The 22,044-nt window shown below is 49.4% G+C and overlaps 2 protein-coding genes across 5 annotated transcripts in view; one reads left to right on the top strand and one right to left on the bottom strand.

Moving 5' to 3' along the window:
* The window catches only part of NRAP (nebulin related anchoring protein), a 74,543-nt gene extending 69,828 nt beyond the window's left edge, over nt 1-4,715 (top strand). For 3 of the 4 annotated variants that reach the window (XM_064488447.1, XM_031461777.2, XM_031461784.2), the window contains 4 exons: nt 1,310-1,417; nt 2,680-2,991; nt 3,770-3,901; nt 4,463-4,715. In XM_064488447.1, the coding sequence (XP_064344517.1) occupies nt 1,310-1,417; nt 2,680-2,991; nt 3,770-3,901; nt 4,463-4,567 (657 nt within the window). In that variant the 3' untranslated portion in view covers nt 4,568-4,715. The remainder of the gene's footprint in view (nt 1-1,309; nt 1,418-2,679; nt 2,992-3,769; nt 3,902-4,462) is intronic. The other variant, XM_064488448.1, reaches the window with a different exon arrangement.
* Nucleotides 3,966-22,044, bottom strand: part of HABP2 (hyaluronan binding protein 2) — a 34,304-nt gene continuing 16,225 nt past the window's right edge. Inside the window, exons 3-13 of the mRNA XM_010983224.3 lie at nt 18,382-18,492; nt 16,803-16,910; nt 15,503-15,619; nt 14,616-14,735; nt 13,954-14,125; nt 12,652-12,749; nt 11,012-11,267; nt 9,780-9,922; nt 8,934-9,068; nt 7,422-7,567; nt 3,966-5,308 (exon numbers count right to left, since the gene is read on the bottom strand). Of these exons, the coding sequence (XP_010981526.1) occupies nt 5,144-5,308; nt 7,422-7,567; nt 8,934-9,068; nt 9,780-9,922; nt 11,012-11,267; nt 12,652-12,749; nt 13,954-14,125; nt 14,616-14,735; nt 15,503-15,619; nt 16,803-16,910; nt 18,382-18,492 (1,571 nt within the window). The 3' untranslated portion in view covers nt 3,966-5,143. The remainder of the gene's footprint in view (nt 5,309-7,421; nt 7,568-8,933; nt 9,069-9,779; nt 9,923-11,011; nt 11,268-12,651; nt 12,750-13,953; nt 14,126-14,615; nt 14,736-15,502; nt 15,620-16,802; nt 16,911-18,381; nt 18,493-22,044) is intronic.

Below are 22,044 nucleotides of genomic sequence, written 5' to 3'. Positions count from 1 at the left end.
TGCCTGCTGAACTCAGCAGTGACCCAGGAGATCTCATCCTTTGGGCCCTGTCTGTGGTTCATCAGTTAGGTGATCGCCCCAGCGAGGACCGACTCTGTATTTCTAGGCCCTTGAACCTAGTAGGTACTTGGCTCGTGTTGGGTGTTGGAGTTGGAGGCAGAGATGAAGGTGAAGGTGACGACGGTCAGCAGGACCTCTCTCGTCATTTGATGAGATCCACTGTGCTTGGCTCAAGCCTTCCGTGATCCCCTCTAGTCTGGGCCCAGTTGTAGGGTGGCGTGACACTTTGCTTTTTTTCTCCCACTCCTCCTTGGCTTAATCCCTCCAAACCCCTGCAGAACAGAGCTTTGGCCTTAGCCTCTATTTCCAAGTGACGAAAGTAAGGTTCTTAAGGGTCCCCTGACCTGCCCTGGCTCTCAGAATGAGTGAGCGCCCGACACGGCCTGGGGCTGTCACTTTGTCACCTGCTGGTGATGCGCCTTGCATGCTGTCTCCCTTCTCTGTGGCGGGATAGAGGACAGCCTTCCACTGGGATCTCCAGATGATGCCTTTCATGGAGCCTTTCCCTTATCTTGGAAAAAAATACGAGCTGCATGAAGGCACGGGAGATTTTGATGCCTCCGTCGGTGATGTGGGTCTACCTGAGGACTAAGAGGATGTGATTACAGACCCCTGGAGGGTATGTGAGAACTTGAAAAGGCAAAAAATGAAAGAGAAAGATGTGAAATGCATGGGTCAGGAACTTGGTCAGGTTCCTGACAATCAATTTAATTCAGGTGAAGGCTCTCCCCTCAGTGCAGGCACCAGGGGTGCATATGGGATGCAGCGTGCTTCACAGGGATGCTGTGAGGTGGCATCAGAGGTAGACAAGGGCCCCCAGGAAGCCAGTGGAGCCGATGAACACATGGGTGCCGGGACCCAAGCAATGGCACTTCCAGCGTGTGGGAAGAAACAGGGTTCTTGGACTTTGAGCTCTGGCATCTAGAAGCTGCAACCTGGAGGCACTGAAAGTGAAAGCAAAGGCAGGAAGGAGTGGGGCAGGTAACATCGGACGTAGCAAATGAGCCAGACCCATAGACCCCCAAGGCCCACAAGAGCAGGGCCTGATGCTCAGCCCCTGGTGGCCAGCACCCCCAGTCCCAGAGCTGGGGAGGTCCTCAGGATGGACGTGGGGCCAGGGACTCTGCCATCCGGGAGCCAGCAAGGCAGAGGGTGTGTGTTTAGGAGCTACTCCCGCTGAGAATCAGGAGCACATCAGACACGGAGCTACTCACTGCTTGCTCACTCATTTCTTCTTTCCCTCAACTAGAAAGTCTACCGAAACTCTTGGGAACAGACCCGGGCTGGCGGCTATGACTTCAGGCTGGACGCCATCCCATTCCAGACGGCCCGGGCGTCCAGGGAAATTGCCAGTGATGTAAGACCCCGCCTTCACTCCCTACTCTGTCACTGATAGGTTTTACTCCGGTTTGCCCAGTTCTGTTGAAAGGCAAAGCACTAAGAACCAAAACTGAACCGATATTTCAAATGAAAGAAAAAAATTGACCTTATTGTCTAGCATCTTTGCCAGAAATTTAGAATTGGGGGGGGATTGTTTTCCCATGTCCTCTCTTTTAAGAAAGGCACTCTTCAAAGTTGATGCATGTGGATGGTACCAGTACCTAGAAGTCAATTAACACGTGCTTGATTTGTTGACCTTCAATAAGTGGACCTTTTTTTTTTAGCTGAAGGGCACTGTGGTGGGCTAGAAAGAGATTGCCCCCCCCCAGGTTGACTTGAGTTCAAATCCGGGCTCAGTCACCAAGGAACTGGCTCTGTGGTCTTGGGCAAGTTGCTTAAATTCTCTGAACTCAAATTTCTACATCTGAAATAGAGAATCTCATACTTGTCTCCTAGGATTGCTATAGGGAGAAAAATAAAGGGGTTTACAGTGTCATGCATGTAGCAGGTGTTCAAAACATTAACTGCTACAGTTGAAGGGGAAGACATCTTCACTAGATTCGTGATCATTCATGAACGGCTTGTTACTGGGATAAGTACAGAAATCAAGAGAGAGTTTAGAAACATTTTTTAGCAGTTAGACATTATGACATCCCAACGTGTGACCCGTAGACTCATCTGGTTGAGCAGAGGGGAAGCCAGCTTGGGTGTCATCAAATGTACCTGCTACTGCTTACCTACCGATCACAGGCTGTAGGACCACACGTTGGACTTTGAGGGACTGGAAATTTAAAAAAGCAAAATCGAATGAGTCCTGCTCTTCACTGTGGATGGTTTGAGGAGCACTGGACTGGGCCTCTGAAAGCTGGAAAGAATCAAAGGCTGGATGCCTGCTGACAGAAAGGGCGCAGTCCTCCTGCTGCTGCAATGATACCAGCGGCTGCCACGCAGGGCCATGAGCCTACACCAGACATCTCACTGAATCCTCTCAGTGTCCCATGGGGTGGACGTTCATGCTCCCATGTTATCAGGTGGGGAAACCAAAGGCTCAGAGAGGCTCGGTAGCTGACCCAAGGCCACACAGCTGGGAGGCCACAGAGGGAGACAGAGCTCCCAGGTCGACTTGAATCCATAGCTGTGCCCTTAACCTACTGTTGAATTTCCTGCTGAGAATCCCGGGGGCTGGCCTTGGAGTGGGGGTGGGCACCCGTGACCCAGCTCTGCTCCTCTGACCTGCAGTTCCGGTACAGAGAGGCCTTCCTCCGGGACCGGGGCCTGCAGGTTGGGTACCGCAGCGTCAACGACGACCCAAGGATGAGGCATTTCCTCAGCGTCGGCAAACTCCAGAGTGACAATGAGTACAAGAAGGACTTCGCCAGGACCCGGTCCCAGTTCCACAGCCGCCCGGACCAGCCCGGCTTCCTCCAGGCCAAGAGGAGCCAGGAGCTGGCCAGCGACGTGCACTACAGGCAGCCCCTGCCCCAGCCCTCCTGCGACCCGGAGCAGCTGGGCCTGAAGCACGCACAGAAGGCCCACCAGCTGCAGAGTGATGTGAGCAGCCCTCACCCGCTTGGCTGAGGCCCTGCCTCTTCATGAGAGATGGCCGTAACCCCACATCCCACGTTACCCCCAGGGAGGAGCTGGGCTGAGCTAGAACCAGGAGACCTAACACGATAGCACAGGAAAAAATGACAAGCATTGCAATGTGTCGGGTCCCTACTGTGGGCCAGGCCCTGTGCCACATGCTCTTCGAGCATTGTGCTGGGTAGCACCCCCAGCCACCCCGTTACTGCCTCAGTTTACAGATGAGGAACCGGAGGCTTAGAGAGGTTAAGTAACTTACTCAAGATCACACAGCAAATAAGTGGCAGAGCTGGGATCAGAGCCCCATTTGGTTTGATGTGAGAGCCCAGTTCTTGGTTGCTGTGCCGGTCTGTTTTCAAGGGATCTTAGTGGTCGCCCAGCCCAGCCCAGCCCGTGCACTTTCTCTGGGAGGCAACTGAAGCCGAGAGTAGAGAAATGACTTCCCTAAGGCCGCAGAGCAAGTTAAGGTGGGGCCTCGGGCTTGAACCAGGTCTCCCTTCCACCACCCCCATTGCAGCTCCCATCACTTGAAGGGGAAGATGCAGGGGACCGCGTCCTGCTGGCTCAGCGAACAGCACATGGGGTCCTCAGCAGCAGCTTCTGCTTAAGACGAGTTTACACCCTTTTCCCAGCCTCACTGACAACGTAGTTCCCCAGGGCAGCCTTTTAAAGCGTCTCCACTCTGTGCCCAGACCACCCTGAACCCTGCTGACCTATTCCTCTTGCCTCCCCCCGTTCCCCCAAGGTCAAGTACAAATCTGACTTGAACCTGACCAGAGGTATTGGCTGGACACCTCCTGGCTCGTACAGAGTGGAGATGGCACGGCGGGCTGCAGAACTGGCCAACGCCAGGCGCCTGGCTCTCCGGGGGGCTGACGTGAGTAGCGGGCTGCAAACCCACCCCGGCTTGCAGGGCCAGGGCGGGAAAGGCGAACTCACAGTTTCTTTTCAAACTTTATTTTTGGCCGAAGGTCAGCTGGCTCTAAAGAAGTGTGAAATGCAGCTCAGGCAAGGCGCCTAATTTCATGGGTCTGAGCTGACCAGGCAGATGACACCCGGGTTAAACTTCCCGCAGGGTTTTCTCTGAAGTCACAGCCATTAGTTCTTCGGAGACAGACGTGCCAGGGCTGCATCAGTCCGGGCCGAGTCAGCCCAGGCTGCGCCGACTGCTTGCTCGTTACATTCGCGGGAAGGGTCAGGGACTTGCTGGCTACAACAGTCTGGGTTTTGAACCCTCCTTTGTTCAGAAGAAAGACGCCACGTCTAAATGAGAGATTGGCTTTGCTTCTTTCTCCTCCTTGCCTCGAGGATCCTTTTTCTTGGGGAGGGTGGAGGAGGGGAAAAGGAAGGGGAGGGCGAGCGTGTTAGACAGCTCGTCCTGCAGGAGCGGGGCGGGTGCTTCATCCCCACTCAGGGAGGTTGTGTGTGATTTCTGCAGTGGGAGCCGGAGGCTGTGGAGACTGGAGATAATCAGAGAGGGGATGTGAACCCAGATGCCACTGAGATTCTGCACGTCAAAAGAAGGAGGGCCCTGCCGTTGTGAGTGGGCAGCATCTGCCCGGGATTCTTGGGGCAGAAGCTGGAGAGGAAATTTGCACGCCAGAGACTTGGCTTCAGTTGGGGCCAACTGTGAAAGCAGCACACCGGCCCTTCCCCTGATCCTCCTTTATTAAAATAACAATTCCCTGAAAGTGAGTGGAGAATGTTGTACTTTGGTCCTCTGTCGAATACTGGAAGTGGGTGCTGGCTCTGTGGCACGCCTTGAGTGTCTGGAATGAGGAATAAAGTGGTAAAGGTGACAGCCACCGACACTGAGGCATCTGAAAGCGTGCATTTGCAAGTGTCCCAGGGGAAGGCAGTCTGTGAACACTGATTTTCTAGAAGGTACAGTTGTTGGAAGGGAAGCAAACAGCATGTATCTCAGGTTGATTCTCTCATTTCTGGGTTTCCCCAGGAGGGAGCCTGAGGAAATGGTGAACATGCTGGTCCAGGCTGGGCAGCAGTGGTCTCTGCTTAGACCATAGACCCTTGGAGGCCCCAAGGGGTGTCCACTGCTGCCCACGAGGCCTTGCCTTGTCTGGGTGCCAAGGAGGATGGGCTCTGGGCTTCGGAAGACACCTTAGACGCCAGCCTCCTTTTCCATGGTGGCTTTGATCCAATTCAGGAATTTGGTCACCTGGGTGTAGATGCCTGGCTTCTTCCCACACTCCAGGCCCCAGCTCACTATCCCGTAGACATAGTAGGTGCCACCCTTCTCACAGGTCAGAGGGCCCCCAGAGTCACCCTGCAGGACAAAGACGCGTGAGTCAGCTTTGTGAATCACAGTGCATCTGGAGACACCCCCCACCTTCCGTGAGGGACACCAGGGGATGATGGGGTGGGATCAGTGGCCAGCCCTGGTGGAAAGTGGCAAGAAGGCTCTTCCTCTGCCTCAGATGACACAGTGCTCTGAAGGGAGAGAAGCGAATACCAACTCATGCCCTGAGTCAGGGAGGGCTTGGCAGAGAAGCCACAGGGCTGGGGCGCTGTGTGGGGGTCACACCTTTCCTTCCTGGCCTGTCATGACTCTTAGTCACACAGGTGTTACTACCGTGTGTTCTCGGGGGCCCTCCACTTCTCATTCCGGCAGGGACCTGAGGGGTAGTGCCTTTTGGGATAGACCCCTTCCGGGACCCACGGGGCACACACGGGGCAGCAAGGCTGAGGCTCACAGGCAGCATGGCCTTGATGTTCAACATGGTCTATGGAGTTAAGTCTGCTGGGCTCCAAACCAGGCTTACCGCCTGCTGGCCAGCTGGGCCTCGGTGTCTCACGCTGTAAACCATTGATGTCAACAGAACGCCCTCCCCACCCCGAGGTTTCTTGTGAGGACTAATGTTTGTAAAAGTACAGAGAGCAGTGTCCGGTTCATATTAAGCCCTCAGGTAAAGGGGTCAGGATGAACGCGGATGCTACCTGTCACACACGCTGCTGCTGCCTGCACACTACGACTGGTAGGAGGTTTAATGAACTGTCTGTCTCTCTCAGTCTTAGCCACAACCTCATGATCTCATGGGTACACTATTGCCATTTTATAGACTAGACACCCGGGATCGGAGAATTACTCTGATGCAGTGGATTGAATGTTTGTGCCCCTCCTCTGCCCCAAATTCCTGTGCTGAAACCTAATACTCAGCGTGATGCTGTTGGGAGGTGGGGCTTTGGGGAGGTTATTAGGTCATGGGGGTGCAGCCTTCACACGTCCCTTACAGAAGGGACCCTAGAGATCTAGCTCTCTGTCCACCGTGTGAGGACACAATGAGAAGCCAGCAGACCCCAACCAGGCCGGCACCCCGACCTCAGCCTTCCAGCCCCCAGAACTGTGAGAAGTAAATGTCTGTTGTGTAAGCCACCCAGTCTATGGTAATTTGTTAGAGAAGCTTGAGCTGACTAAGGCATAGGGTAATTGACAAAGGTCACAAAGTAAAGGACAGAACCAGGTTTCAAACCCATGACTGTCTATTTCCAAAGCCTGCAAGGGAAGCCCTTGAAATACCTAGGGAATTGAACAATTTTTTCTAACTCATCTTCTAGGGACTCAGGGCAAAGCACACCCACCTGCCCATGCCCCTCCTTTGAGTAAGTGGATATCTGTGGCCCCTTGGAAAGGGGCGGAGGGTCACAGTGGAACCTGGAGAGAGCCACTGTGATTTTCCATCCCAAAGTGGGCTCAAGGCCAGCAGATCATTGTCGGGTCCCTTTGTCGGGAGGAGCTCAGATTTGAATGTGTCCCTGCTGGTATCTCAAAGACCTAGATGGAGGGGATGTCAGACAGGCTCTGGGTTGGCGGTGGCCACAGAGGAGCTACTCACCCAATTAATTTATTAGGGCTAAATCTACCCCCCACACACTTTTACACACACACACACACACACACACACATCCTAGTGATTAGTCAGTACTTTTTGAACTCTCTGGCCTCTCATTTTTATCCTTCTGGCCACTGGTCTTTGGGACAGTTCCCTGCTTCTTGGGATTTGCAGACACACTGCCCAGCACTGAGGCCAGAAGGAGCATCGTCACATTTAAACACAGTGGAGCGAATTCCTGCTCTGCCTCCTGACCACCCAGGTGCTAGAGGCCAAGATAATTTCTCTCAGCATCTGTCCAATGGTGATGACGACATCCCCTCCACCAGGCTGAGAATTAAATTAGACAATCCAGGCAAAGTGGCCGCTAGTGTTATCATGCCGAGTTGTCCTGGATTCATGTAGATTCAGATTTGCCATCTGTGCCTCGGTTTTGTGGCAGCTGGGCCACTGAACCCACCTCCAAGCCCAGGGCTCTAAGGGCCCCTTGTGCCCAGCATCAGGTCCCACCAGTCTCCCCTTCTCCAAGTGCCATTTAGCATCTCTGACCTGGCAGGAGTCTCGCCCAGGCTTCTGAAGGTTTCCTGCACAAATCATGCTGTCATCGATCATGTGGTCATACAGTTGGCGGGAGTTGCAGACAGTGTTGCTGATCAGCTTGACTTTGGCATCCAGGAGCTGGCGGGACCCTTCTCCTAGGGGGCAGAGGAAAGAGGTTGCCCCTGTAGGGACCAGGGTTGAACCTGCCCCATGAGAAGCCAGCAGGGGTCGGAAGAGGACCTCCAGCCCTGAGCTGGGGAAGGAAGGGTTTTTCCAGGAGACAGGCAGAGAAGCCTCCTCTTTCAGGGTTGGGGCTCTTTGCTTTCAGCCGACGCCATGGCCCTGCAGACCTTCATACTGTGCTAATCACCATGGAGCAGAATCATTTATTTCCTCCTCTGTCTCCACAACTAGACCATGAAGTCGGGAGAGCAGGGATGATGTCTCAAACCTATTTCTAATTTCCCGTGCTGGGCAGAGGGCTGGCACGGAGTGGATCCTTAACGATGCTTGAAGTGCCCTGTGACCGTCTAGATTACCTGCTTCCCAGAGCAGACATTCCTTCCCCTAAAGAACCTCTGTTCTGCTCAATCTGCTCTTGTCAGTGTGATGATGTTGAAAGGTAGGTTTAGAGAGACTACAATGCTACAATGAAGTTCGCTACAAAAAGGATTTTCTGGTTAACCCTAAGTCTGATTATTTACCAGATATCTTCTTTCCCAAAAGTTCTGATAAATTTGAATATTACATTTCACATCTTCCTGAATACAGGTCTATTTAAACTAATTCTTGCTTTTCATGATTAAGAACAAGATTTGGGGGAAAGAGGAATCTATTTTGAGTCTTTGAAAAAGACTTAAAATATACTTCTGAATTTCACGTGTTAGAGGATGTAGTCTTGTCAGTACTATGATGAAAGTAGCCCTTTGGTTCCTTTTTTTAGATAAGACCAAACCCTAGAGGCAAATTAATAACTTGGGCTAACAATATTTTATAGAATGCTACCATGTAGAGAGTCTTGACCAAAGCACCACGGGAGGGACAAAGATGAATGAAACCTGACCCCTGCCCTCCAGGGGCTGACTTAATGCCTCTAGAGAATTCTATCCTCTCCTATTATCATGATTCCAAACCTAGGAGGTTATTGGGAAGCTAAAACTCAGCTGTCCAAGTGACAAAGCCAAGAATCTAAAACAAGTCTGACTCCAAAATCTATCTTCTTTCTAACTTATCCCCTTTCCAGTCTGCCTAGGGGAGGAGAGCGCTCTCCATGGATACAGCATCAATCCTTGGTGAAAGTCAAGGGTCTAAGGGTAGGAGCTAAGGACACACACGGACATCAGGGAAGACTCCTTGGATGTGATGAGATTAAACCAGAGCTTGAAAGCTGGGCAATCTCTCTTGATAATACATTTTGAATATAACCCTGATCTTAGTTCAGAAGGGCAGCTGAATGTGACCCCTTCTCATCCGGTGGATGCAACTCACCCGAGTCTCGGGAGAATGCATGGCCAGTCTTACCTGTTTCTGTAACACCCCAGCCAGAGATGTGGCATTCAGTCCCAGAGGGAAAGGGACTATCAGGCAAACACACGGTTTTCACATATTTGGATTCCAGAGCGCAGTGACCATCCACTGGCTTTAGCTTGAGCAAAGCTAGGTAGAGAAAGGGGAAATGGACAATGATATCCTCTCTGTCGAAGAAGCATCAGCTTCAACTTGATTAGAAGGTGGTCGTAGCAAAGCCCCGCTCCCAATGCCTAAGAATGTCTCCCTTGGTCATTTCATTCTTGTAACTTTCACCTGGGGAGGAGTAACTCTTCCGACTGAGAGCAATATTGGAATAGCAGTTGAGTTTTAAATAATTTCTAATCTATTTTTTAAAAAAGACAGGCTTTAAGGGGGAAAAAGATTGAGGAAGGAGCGTGAATGTCCCATGACTGGAGAAATAGGGTACAGACTGAGCAGTAAGCAGCTTAAGTGCATCATTGCCTACTAGGCTGAGTGAGTGGAGAGAGAGTGGAGTCATACATCAGTGTCCCCATTTCACAGGAGACGGAACTGAGGCTTAGCGGGGTTAAGCCCGCTAATACATAGGGCAGCCAGGACTCAAGGCTGAGCTCTTTCCACAACACAATGCTCCTGGCATCTCTTCCCCTCAATTTAAGAGCTTGTGCACATTTATCTGCAACGCTAACACAGACTATTAAGAACTAAGAAAGCTCTGGGATAAATTCTCAACCTTATAGGGTCTATGAGGGACCAAAAAGATAAGAGCACCTTCTAGAGCCAAGCTTCAGCTTTCCGTCAGTAGAGAAACCCCCCCAGGATGAGACCCACGGGAGATCCATGATAGAAGAGACTTGCCAATGTCGTTGTGGGGGATCTCGTCTCTCTCACTGTAGTGGCTGTACTTGAATATCTTCTCCACCCCGAAGCTCTGCTCATGGAATTCTGTCTTCTCCAGGTCCTGGTCCCCTAACACCACTTTTAGATACTTGGCTTTTAAGCTACAGGGGAAAGTGAGATGATCAGGAACTAGCCCTGGAATTTGAGAGACTGGAGCCACGCCCTGGCTCTACTCCTGGTGAGCTGTGTGACCCTCGACAGATGACCCAACCTTCTCACACCTTGGCATCCTCAACTGTAATCCTGGTCTTGTTCACAGAACTCTGCTGTGTCATCCAAATAAGATAATGTGAGGAGACAGCTTTATTAATGGAACAGTCTCCAAATATAAGCCCTAACTGGTAGCCCACATTTCCTGGGAGGCCTCTCATTCCCCTGGGCTTTCCCATAAAGCAGCCAGTTAACATCTTGAACATGTATTCTTGGTAGATGCTAATGTTTACATTTTTGACCTCTCTTGAGGAAAACCTCCCAGAATCCCAGAAGAAATTGTTTAATAACAGGGTGGACTGGAAGACCTTCAAGGCCACCCCCAGAACCTGGGCTACATGGGACCAGCCCTGACCATGAACTTAGGGAACTTGGGGGAGGTGGTGGTTCTTCAGGCTCCCCAGTGGGTGCTGACTTCTCTAAGGCACACAAGAGTCAAAACCTGACCCAGGAGGCTCATTGGTGATGGCATCATGTTATTTTTCTCTGTTCAGGGCAGGGCTGGAGAGGTTAAGGAAGCAGGTGGGTCTGGGTTCCCTTCCCACTTACCCACTTACTTTGCACATGACTTCAGGCAGAGTGCTAATCCTTTCCAAGACTCAGGGTTCTCATTTATGAAATAAGAATAACAATCAACTCTTTCAATGCACAAATATTTACTGAGCACTTGCTCCGTACAAAGACCTGTGCTAGGCACTGGGGATGCTACAATTAAGCAAAGATAAAAAGCCCTGTCTTCCCTGAGCTTATCTTTCAGTAGATAGTTTTGAGGATTGAATATCACGATACATGTGATACACATGGTAAGCATCCTACACAGGGGAGCTCTTTTCCATCTGGTTTAAATGAGACATTCTTTTGCCCTTGGAGCTAGATCAGACCCCCTAATCCTGCCAGAGTCACCAAGATGCTACTTAGATGGGAAGGGAACACCCCCAGGGACTCGAGCCACCCTGGCCTCTGCTTCCCCAGGTACCTACTCAGTGCAGTGGGCGGCAGTCAGCACCCAGCAGGGGTGGATCAGCGCCCCCCCACAGAAGTGGCCCTGGGGCATGGAGATGGTCAGTCGCAACGAGGTCTGCAGGGACGCCTGCCACGGGTGTTTGCCTGCTGTGCTCTTAAAACCTCCATAGATCCTCTTGAACTTCCTCTCTGCTATCTCAGTCCTCCCGCATGACTCAAACTCGGGAAGCTTGGTCAGGGGCTCTGTGGGGCTTCCCTCTGGGTTGGCAGTGTCTGTGAAACACGAGAAAAACACATCACGCTTCTCGCCATCCATCCGGGTTCTCAGAAGGACCTTGCCAGAGGTATGACTCTGCATCCAGCAGCTTAGCCGTGTACAGAGCTAAGACACTATGCTGGTGCATTCTGGATGGGCACCTAGTAGGTGTGCAATTAACATTTGTTGAACACACTGATTAATACAAAGCAAGTCTATAGAATTAATGATGAAGATGTTGCTTTTTCCTTCTTATTTTGACATGTGTACACACACACACATAAAAATGTGTATCACTTATATGTTAGACTCTAAAAAATAGAACACCAGGGTAAATATAACAAAAAGAAGCAGACCCACAGATATAGAGAACAAACTGGTGGTCACCAGTGGGGTGAGGGAAGCGGGGAGGGGCAACATAGGGGTAGGGGATTAAGAGGTAGAAACTACTAGGTATACAATAAGCTACAAGGGTGCATAGTACAACTTGGGGAATATAACCAATATTTTATAGTAACTATAAATGGAGTACAACCTTGAAAAATTGCAAATCACTGTATTGTACATCTTTAACTTAGATACTACGGTACAGCAACTATCCTTCAATTAAAATATGTGTGTATAAATATATAAATCCATCTCTGGGTATGTGCTTAACTATGTGTTAATGCACACATATATTTTGGAGGCTTTTTTGTTGTCTGGGGGAAGACATCCAGACCCAGTAGAGTGAAGGAGATAAGACATTTGCACAGATCATGGTCATTACAAAGGAGAGGGCAATAAATGTTGTATGGGTGATGCCCAATCCATTCCATGGGGTTTGTAAGGAGGGAGAGATAAGACTTCACTTGGTACTTCATGGACGGCTTCCGGGAAGAGTGGTTACTTGAGTTGGCTCTCAAAGAATGGTTGGATATGGATGGAGCATTATAGACAGAAGTGACCATTAGAGCAAAGGCACAGAAACGAAGTTGTCCAGGGAAGTAATGCCCGGGCGGGAGGGTGCATTGCTCCAGATGTGGGTAGAGAGGTGGGCCAAGGAAGACTGGCAGGAAGGTTGTGAGGCTGGAATTCAGACCATGTTGTAGCCTGAGAAGTTATGGAGACCCAGTGGACATCTGATCACCATTGTGCACTGAAGGCTGGCAGAGTGCCTGGCACACAGCAAGCAACAGATCAGTAGCCACTGAGCGCACTGACTGGAAGTCAGGAAGCCTGAGTTTACAAAGGTATCCAGGTCTGCTTGACATCCTGAGAAGGGAGCAGAGGATCGGGCAGTGGGGTTGCTACCGGGATGGCAGAGGGTGAAGCAGGTGTGGTGGGAGGACAGAGGTAGGAGTGGGGGTGCCAGGGACATCTTTCTGTGGATCTACAACCTCCCCACTCCCAGGCCCTTACCCAGGTCTGAGCAGGTGGAGACATCACAGTACTCCCATTTCACCTTTGCCTTGTTCACTTTAATGAAACACCAGGGCTTTTTGTCTCCATCTGGATTTCTAAAATAAAAAACAACATAACCCAGGGTCAAGGCTCGGTGAGCCCACTGGACGTCATTAAAGGACTTTTGGGTAAGACAGTACCAAGTTCTTGCATTGCCCCTGGGACCACATTCCATTCCATTCTCCCAACAGGTTAGCAAACCTTGGCATACAAGGGTGGTCATAGCTTTGGGGCCAAAGCTTAACTTCCAGAGGAGATTCCTAATGACCAGGAGGTAGTTCACAAGTTTTGTGCCAGGGTTCACAGAGCATATTAAATTGTTTATAGGAAAATAAATGAGATCTCTGTTGAAGATCCTTCTTTGCAGGAAAGTGAAATAGCCATGGAAACATGGTGAGAGTAGGTCTCCTCTGCCCAAAACTTCAAATTCCATGCATGGGAATTCTTTGAGAAAGGCTGCCGGGGTCACCCTGAAGACAGCTCCATGGGGGGAAAGGAAAGAAGACAGCTCAAGGAAAGTGAAAGTGGAAGGGAACTTGTGTTTTGTGCAAGGGAAACCCTCTTGCTTAATGGAGCCAGTTTAAAGCCATACGCAAAGTCCCTGTTTCTGTGTGCAGATCGTGCATGTCCTTGGCCTTAGTTAGACAATGAGCAGTGGGAGGAAGCCAACAGAATGGTCTGGAGGCAGCAGCTGGGGAAGAAGGTAACTAGTCATCACCGGGGATAGAAGTGGCATCATCCTTACTTGGGAAAACCTGAACATCCTCGTGGCAAAGACTGTAATGCTCACGAAATATTCCATTTTCTCCTTTGAAGTTCCATTTCTCCCTTGAAGCTTTGTGGGACTCTGTGTCTATTTCTGGCCAATGAAATATGTGTTGCAGAGATGATGTGTCACTTCTAGGCTGAGGTAGTAAGAATCTCATGCTCCACTTTCCAGTCTCTCCTTGCCCTTCCTGCCTATTTGAGTAAATTTGTGGAGCTAAGAATTCCCCCACCCCTGCCTCCCAACCTACATGACACATGGAGCATTAGTGAGACGTAAACTTTAATGTATTCAAACCACTGGGACTTGGGGGTTGTTGTTATAGCAGCATATCCTAACCTATCCTGAGTTGGAAAATCTTCCTAGAAAGAAAGCTGATGAGTTTCAGTGTTTCATTCCAAAACTTCTAAGCTGGCCCAGGAAAACTAGGAGTGGGAAGGGACAAGTAAACCCTTACACTGACAAGTGAGCATAAGGAAGAAGGTAAGTTTTACCTGCAGAAGTTGTGCTCCCCAATCCCATGGGCCTCAGCATCCTCCATAAATACGTTGTAATTCTCCTGCAAGAGGAGGTGGGAGTTCCAGTAAAGGCATGAGTGCTGGTTGACTGTCCTACTCACTTTCCCTCGGTAGGAGTAGCCATCACCAACATAGCAGTCGTCAGAACCTCGGAGAGAGCAGGCAGGAGTGTGAGAACTGAGACCAACTGGCGTGCCACGACCAGCCAGGACCTGGCAGGTGTATCAGGTGGTGAGAGGATTGGACCTGAATATTGGTTCCCCCCTGAGATTTCACCACAAGGTCCCAGAAGGAAGGTGGTCTGAATGTTCCACATTCAACCCAGCTTAAAAATATGGAATATCATGGTTGTGGGGGTGGGAGCCAAGTTAGTTAATTTTGGCTCAAACAAGAACTGGTAGTAGGTGGACTGAGGCCCGAGGATGCCCAGTTGTCTTTGATTTGCCTGCACCTCATCCCAGTTTATTACTTTTCCCACCTGGAGCCAGACACAGCCTATGCCCTTAGGAAGGCTGAGGCAATAGCAAGACTTGGGAATCCTGACTCCATTCTAGCAACAAAACCCCAACAGAACAAGTGTTCAAAGGCCTCACAATATGTCTCTGAGTTCCAGGGAGAGTCGTGGTAGGGACCCGTACCTATTTCACAGAGCCTCCCCTTGAACTGATAGGGACAGCTACAGGTGAACTTGGATCTCCGCCGATGCCGGGAGCAGGTGCCGCCATTCTGGCAGGGATTTGGCCTGCACGCGGGAACCACTGTGAATACAGGAAATGGGGCCAGGATGGTTCTTCAGAAGGAGTGGCCGCTACATCTGAGATGATGGGGAGATATTGGTGGCACTTTCCTGGTGTCCATCTTTTCACAAAAGATGGGTCTTTATCAAAGGGGAAAGAGAGCCCCACTGACATGCTAGTAAACATGCACACAAACCTTAAGAACACAAACAAAACATGGATGAAGCAATGTGATGGAGGCCCTGAAAAAAAGTATATAAGCAGATGGGTCACTCAGTAAGGAATAACAAGACACACAGACTGAGCAGAAACTTGGGGGCCAGTCTGAGCTAGGTTGAAACTTAGCTCTGCCTCCTGATAGCTGTGTGACTGTGAGCAAGTTGGCTAACCTCTCTGAACTTCAGTTTTTTAAATCTGGAAAACTCTTCTTATAGAGTGTTTGGGAGAATGTGAGAGAGAATGTAAATCTCCTGGGACAATGCCTGACTCACAGCAGTGACTGTAGATTTTATTCTCCTATGTGGCCCATTCTAGAAATAGACCTGGGCTTACTTCCTAGAGGAAGTGAGTTTCAGGATGATTTTTTTAATGGGAAGGGACACAAACCAGTCAGTTTTCACTGGACTCTCTAGGAATAATAAATCTTAAAAAGTCCCAGTTAAAAGGGCCATCTTTGGTATCACTAAAAACATTGGATGTATCTGGACGTCCACACGGGAGGATACTGACATCCCAGGCACAAGCCAGAGCGGAGAGAGCCTAGCACAGAAGAGGCCTCCAGCACTTACCTGTGGAGCAGTCTGGACCCCTGTAAGGGTGTTTGCAGGCACAGCGGTAGTAAGGAGGGCTCTGAGTAATGAGACATTCTCCCCGGCCACATGGGTTGTTCTTGCATTTGTTTTTCACTGTAGGAGATCAATAGAGACATAGGGCCAAAGTACAGGATGTTATTTGGAGCACGTTCTACTTAGATACCCGTACAGTACAATGTTTGGGACGGGGGCAAGGGGAGGTGGTGATGGTGACTGATAGAGCATGTGCCCTTGTCCATGGTTCTGAAACTCCATGCTGCCCACTAGACAAGGCTTTTCTCTTATCCTTGGGTCAAGGATGATTGCTTCCCAGTCCCTTATGAGTTCCCAGTGCTCACGGCCTTTATTATCCTATCTTTATAAACACCTTGATAATTTTTACACCTTCAAAAAAAATAGAGCTGCAATTTGAGTTTCTCCATTTTATAGCTGATTTTAGATTCTGTTTACAGTTTTGTCATTCTTCCAAGAAGCTGAGGGATGAATCCAGATACTATGTTTGTGCCTGATATCCCAAACCAACCTGAAACATTTATTGAAAAACTTGTAGGATTGAAAATGGTAGGAAAAAATTGAAAAGGGCATAGAGAAAAGAAGTCAACCATAAAACCCTCACTGCTTCCCCTACCCGTTAGATGGTTGCTAGGTGGAACAAAATCCAGGTTCTCTCTAGAGGTGCGATTAGCCCATCAGAATTTTATTTCCAATATGCAATTTTATTGCATAGCCTCATGTTATGCTCACAAGAGGTCACTAAAGGCAGACACAGCTTTCATCAGAGTCTCTATAAGTGAGGATGGCAGGCAGAAAGAGCGTGGGCCTGGGAGTTAGGCACAAGGCTCTAATTTCTGCTCTTCTCCTAACCTGTGTGTGACCACGAGAAAGTCCCCAAGTGCTCTGGACTCCCCTTCTCTAATAGGGTTGGTCCTTATGTGCCCTGAGAGCCTTCCTGCTCTCCTATTTGAGGACATTCCTCTGTCAACAAAAAGTCCTGAGTTTAGAATACACCTCGGTCAGAATCCAGCTCTTATGTCCTCTTTCCCTCAATGTTCTCATCTGTGGAATGGACACACTAGTCCTACCTAACATGTGGAGGTGAGGATTTAGTGAGATGCTGCCTGTGACCAGGCTGAGGAATCCATTATGCATCGTGTAATATGTGTGGTTATCAGCCTTTCCACGGGATCATTTAGCCCTTCTTTACCTCCTAGAGTTGGCAGAGGAGCTGCCTCTTGTTCAGCCTGGGGAACAGCAAATCCAGTGAAGGCTCACTCACCATTCTGACACCTGTTTCCAGAGAAAGGGGCCGGACAGCTGCACTGAAAGGTGTCCCCGCTGATGAGGCAGTCCCCACCATGTTCACAGGGGTTGGACTGGCATGGATCTAAAACACATGGGCAGAAGTCAATGTTTGCAGTGAACGGCAGACAAGAAGCCCCCATGTGCTCCCTGAATTTCCGTCTCCTGCCCCAAGAGAGAGAGAAACTGCATAGTCAGTAACTGGGAAAAGGGGGAAACACACATAGCCCTTAAAGAGCAAGGGAAACTGCCACCACACGACCAGAGAGAGGGATTCAGGTTAGTGAGAGGACAGGCGAGAAGGGGCCGTGACTGTCTCCCTTGGCCTGGCTTTGGATGGGGCCTTTCTCATGGAGTAACTCCCCTTTCCCACCGTCAGTGTCTCTCTCCTCCCAGTCTCGCTGGGAGTGCCACGGGGTCTGTCTCTGATGCTGAAGGCATTTCACAAGCCTGAAGACCTCCCCTACTCCCAGTGCCCAGGGGTGAAGGTCAGGAGTGGGGAACGAAAACCCACCCCTAATGAAACACAAGCTTTCTGAACATCAGGAAAGAAGACCAAAGGCAAGAGGGTGACAGAAGAATTGACGGCGAGGAGGAAATGACCCAGTGGCCTTCATCTTTCTTCAACTACTTGTTCAGTTAGATTTTGTCATATTTCATCTGTGCCTTTGGCTTTTCATGGTTGTCTGAATGGATCTTCCCTTGGGGAATTCTTTATCCTTCTGTTCACACACATTGTTCTTTGGTTCAGGAACTAGGATCCCTGGGCCTGGCTCTTGTTTTGATGGTCCCTTCTGATGTTCCCCTGATGCCCCGTATCTTGGCCCTGCCTTCCAGGCCACTTCACAGTTACACGGCTTTTATTCCGGCTGCTAAGTGCTTTCCATCCCTTCTCCTGGTTTAGTCGCACGGCTTTGCTTAGGCCCAGCTTCTCATTTTCCTTTCTGTCCCACTGTTTGGGTTAAGAAGCCACAAAAACAAAAGCAAATGTAGCAGAAGCACATGCGTGAGAGTACACACACACACACACACACACCCTAACAAAGGTGCAAAGCTTCTAAAGAATGAAAGGAGAAAGAAAAGAAAAACACAGCACAGGTGGAAGGGATGTGCCAATGCCAAATCTGTGAATGCTGCGATCTGATGCCTAACACTAACTGACTCCTCTGCATAATTAGGACCTCCCTGTAACGAAAGCCCTGGGAATGACTTTGAACATAACTCTAACTTACAGTATCAGGAGACCTGGATGATGATGCACTAACTTGCTGCGTGACCTTGGCCAGGTCACCTCCTCTCTTGGCCCTACTTGCTCCATCTGTCATTTGAGGGTTGGAGAGATGGTCTCTAAGAATGTCCCCTGTTTTCATGGCATATGATTCTAACTGGAAAAAAAAAAAGCCAGTCTAAATAATTTTTTCAATACCCATTTTATGATGCTGGTCAGAGAGGAGGAGGAGAGAGAGAGAGAGCCCTTGCATCTGGTCACAGATAGACTCCCCTTCAGGTGTGCTGCTCTCCTCCCAGCGCAGCCCCCCAGCAGCTTTGGCACCTACCGTCCTCGCCATAGTACCAGTCGGGGGTCTCAGGATAGGCCAGGGGGCTGCTGCTGTTCTCCTCCTGGTTGTAATTCTCCTGGCTGTACTCGTAGTAGTCGGGGGTCCAATCTACAGAAGTGGGAACCGGACAGAAGAAACCCTGGCCATTAGACCTAAATAAATGGCCATTTATTTCACTGAAAACCCCCTTTTTTTCCCAGAGATTTCTAGGCTTGAAGGGGGATGGATGTGTCTTTCCAGCTGCTGAAACTGATGGGCCAGGGATATGAGTTTTCATTTTGGGGGTGTTATGACCCAGCAGGGCAGCACTGGCATAAGGTATGGTCAAGAGTACACCTGATCGGAAATGGGGAGGAGGAGTCAAGTTCTGGCTTTCCACTAACCATGACCTTGGATAAGCCAGTTGCAGCCTCTGTGCCCTGGTTTTCTCACCTGAAAACAGCAGGAAGGTGACTGGGGCCTAGGAGGTCTCCAAGGTCCCGTTTGAGGTCTGCCCAGTGGAACTTGAGCACCTTATTGGGTGGTTCTATAGATGAAATTTCTTAAAGGGACTTTATCAGTCACCTTAGCTTAATAAACTCAAAGAAACCTGTCACTTTACTTTCGGCTTCAGCATCAAACTACTCCCAGCTGTATCTTTAGAGTCATCATAACAGGTAATACTTACTGAGTCTCTACTGTGTGCTGGGCCCTGCACTAAGCATTTCACACGAACCATCCCATTTCATTCTCATAAAGATCTAAAGGTGTATTATTACCTCTACTTTAAGTTGAGAATCCTGAGGCTAAGAGAGGTTAAGGAACTTGTCCGAGGTCACAGAGCTAAAAAATGGCAGCATATGAACTAAGGTAGTTTATCTCCATACAACCCCCAGATTGCACTGTCTCAGTGCATCAGCAGGCCTCTTCCACTGCCTCAGATAAGCCACACTTACCCTTGGGAAATGGGTCCAACCATTCTCATTGCACATCCAGCCTATTAGGAATCACCCAAGAACAACCTTGAGAAGGTTCACGGATCTTGCCCACCGAAAGAGAGGGCAGTGGATGGCGTTGCCCATGGCTGTAAACCTCACACTAGGACAGTCCATTGGGAAGAGCAGGTGTGTGTCAGGCTGGACTAAGGTGCAGGGCTGCCTGGGGCCTTGGAAGATGCTGGTAGCGCTGGGGCTTATGGAGAGAAGTTTGGGATTTGAAGAAAGTGGGGTTGAGTTTGCTGGCTCCAGCTGGCAGGAGTATGGCAAGTCGGCAGACTGAAGCTGTAAGAAAGCTGTCCAGAGATGCATATGGTAATGAAGCGAGCAACTGCAGAGACAGACTTGAAAAGGCGCTCCCACGGAGCCGGCTGATGACTCAGAGGATGGCACTTTACCTCGGCCTGATTATCAACCACATTATCTTACTCGTCTCTCAGTCATTCCCTTATAGTCTTTATCTCTGTGGCTTTTGAAAAATTGACGTTTGCACAATGGCTGTTTTATATTTCCCATTAAAATGGAGCTATCTTTTTATTTCCTTTTTGAATACGCCAACTCTGGTTCCTTGCCAAACTTTCACCTCATTTATCACAGTGTCAAGTCAAGACTCCCTTTGCTTCCTCATTATTTCTCCCGCGCTGCTTTTCCCCCAACTATGAAAATGCTCCCAGAGGAGGCCACCTTTCCAGGCAGGAGGATCTAGGTTGAAGATAAGGCCATTGTCTTCCTGGAGCAAATAAAGTTCCTTTCCTTGTAGCATGATAAAGCAGAGAAAGAGAGTGAGAAAATGAGGGGGAAAGAATGTTTTCCTGAGTTTGACATGAAAGCTTTCAAACTGACACTGGGGAGAGACAATGGGTCTGGTAAGGAGGCGATGGGCCCATTTCTTCCTTTCTGTTTGTCTCAGAGAATTTATTTTTGTTTGTCCAACAAGTGTTTATACATAAGCCCCTTCGGATTGCTCCTGTAATTTCTCCCATCATTCCCACAGGGTGAGGGTCAGACTGGCTAATCTTGGCCGGTAAGGCCATGATGAATGATCTCCTTTGCAAATATTTGAAAATGGGGGAAGGTTCTTACCTATAGATGGAATGGTGTAACTTTTCTTGGTGACAGGGGATGGACAAAATGTTTGTTAGAGGGTTTTGAGTTGAATCTAGTCCTATCAAGTTCTGCTCAGCTCAAAGAAGGAGGGGATAAAACACATAGGCTTTGAATTATATACTCCTGCCAAGCAAGGCTGTAAGTCCCTGCTACTCTCCAGGGCCCAGGCAGGGCCCTTGGTGGAGGTGGATAGAAACAGCAGAGGCTTGGAGGCCCCAGATCACCAGAAGCCATCCAGCTGGAGGACTGTGCAAGGGAAGACACCGAGATCCTCTACATTTGGGGTGGGCTGCACCCGGGGAGGCTTCTCTACATCCAAACTTAGTGCTTATTTTGTCTTTTCTATTCTATTGCCACTTAAGCGCATTGTCTAGGTAAGAAACATGTATTGTGCACCCACAATGGGCCAAGTATTATGCCAGGTGCAGGAAGGCATTGGGAACAGTGGAGAAACATACAAAAAATAGTGGGATGTGGCTTCCATCAAAGGAGCCTCAAGTCCAGGGTGGGTAGGGGAAGAAAGCCAGCTTTCTTGACCTGATTCTAGAGATGAAAGGGCGGTGAAGAGGAAGGGCAGCTAGGTGTGGCCAAGTCTAGGCCTGGCAGCCTCAAGTTTCACAGTGACACTCTACTGTGGTAGGAGCCAACCTGATGCACAAAAGGGCCCTGATTCCTCACCCCTCCCTGCGGCCACACCTTTTGCAATATGCCTTTGCAGCTCCTCCTACCAAAGGATGGAGTCCATTGCCCCACCCGTGGGGCTGGGCTGGCCTTGGGATTTGCTCTGCCAATAGCTTGTGGTGGAAGGACTGTGTTCCAGCTCTAGGTCTGGGTCTCAAGAGGCCTTGTGCTCTTTCCCTCTGTCTTTCTCTCCTTCATGGACCCCAGTGACTGCCCTGTGAACAAGTTTGGGCTATTCTAAGGAGGATAATAGAACATGTGGGGCAGCAGCAGGCCCTGCAGCCCCAGCCAAGGCCTCAGACATGGGAGAGAGCCTAGCTAATCTACCAGTTGACTGCAGATACATGAGGAGGCCCAGCCAAGATCAACTGAGCCTGGTCCAGGCTGGAAGAACTGCCCAGCTGAACCCAGTCTAAATTGCCAACCCAAAGAATGAAGAATTAAGACCTGGGGTGGAGGGAATAGCTCAGTGGTAGAGCGTATGCTTAGCATGCACAAGGTCCTGGGTTCAGTTCTCAGTACTTCCCTCTAAAAATAATAAAAATAAAAAAATAAACTAATTGCCTCCCCCTCTTCCCCCCAAAATAATCATTTAGAAAATTAAGATCTAAATACGTGGATAATGGTTTAAACCACTAAGTTTGGGGTAGTGTAAGTTGACCCTTGAGCAACATGGTTTGAACTACATGCACAGGTCCACTTACAGACAGATTTTTTTTTTCAGTAAATACATTCATACATGTGCTGTAAATGTATTTTATCTTCCTTATGGTTTTCCTAGTAACATTTTCTTTTCTCTAGCTTACTTGTAAGAATATAGTATACAATACATGTAACGCATAAAATATGTGTGAACTGATTGTTTATGTTGTCAGTAAGGCTTCTGGTCAACAGTAGG

This window comes from Camelus dromedarius, chromosome 8 (assembly GCF_036321535.1).
Source record: "Camelus dromedarius isolate mCamDro1 chromosome 8, mCamDro1.pat, whole genome shotgun sequence".
NCBI lineage: Eukaryota > Metazoa > Chordata > Mammalia > Artiodactyla > Camelidae > Camelus > Camelus dromedarius.
The sequence above is the reverse complement of the archived record's forward strand: the minus strand, read 5'-3'. Positions and strand labels throughout refer to the sequence as shown.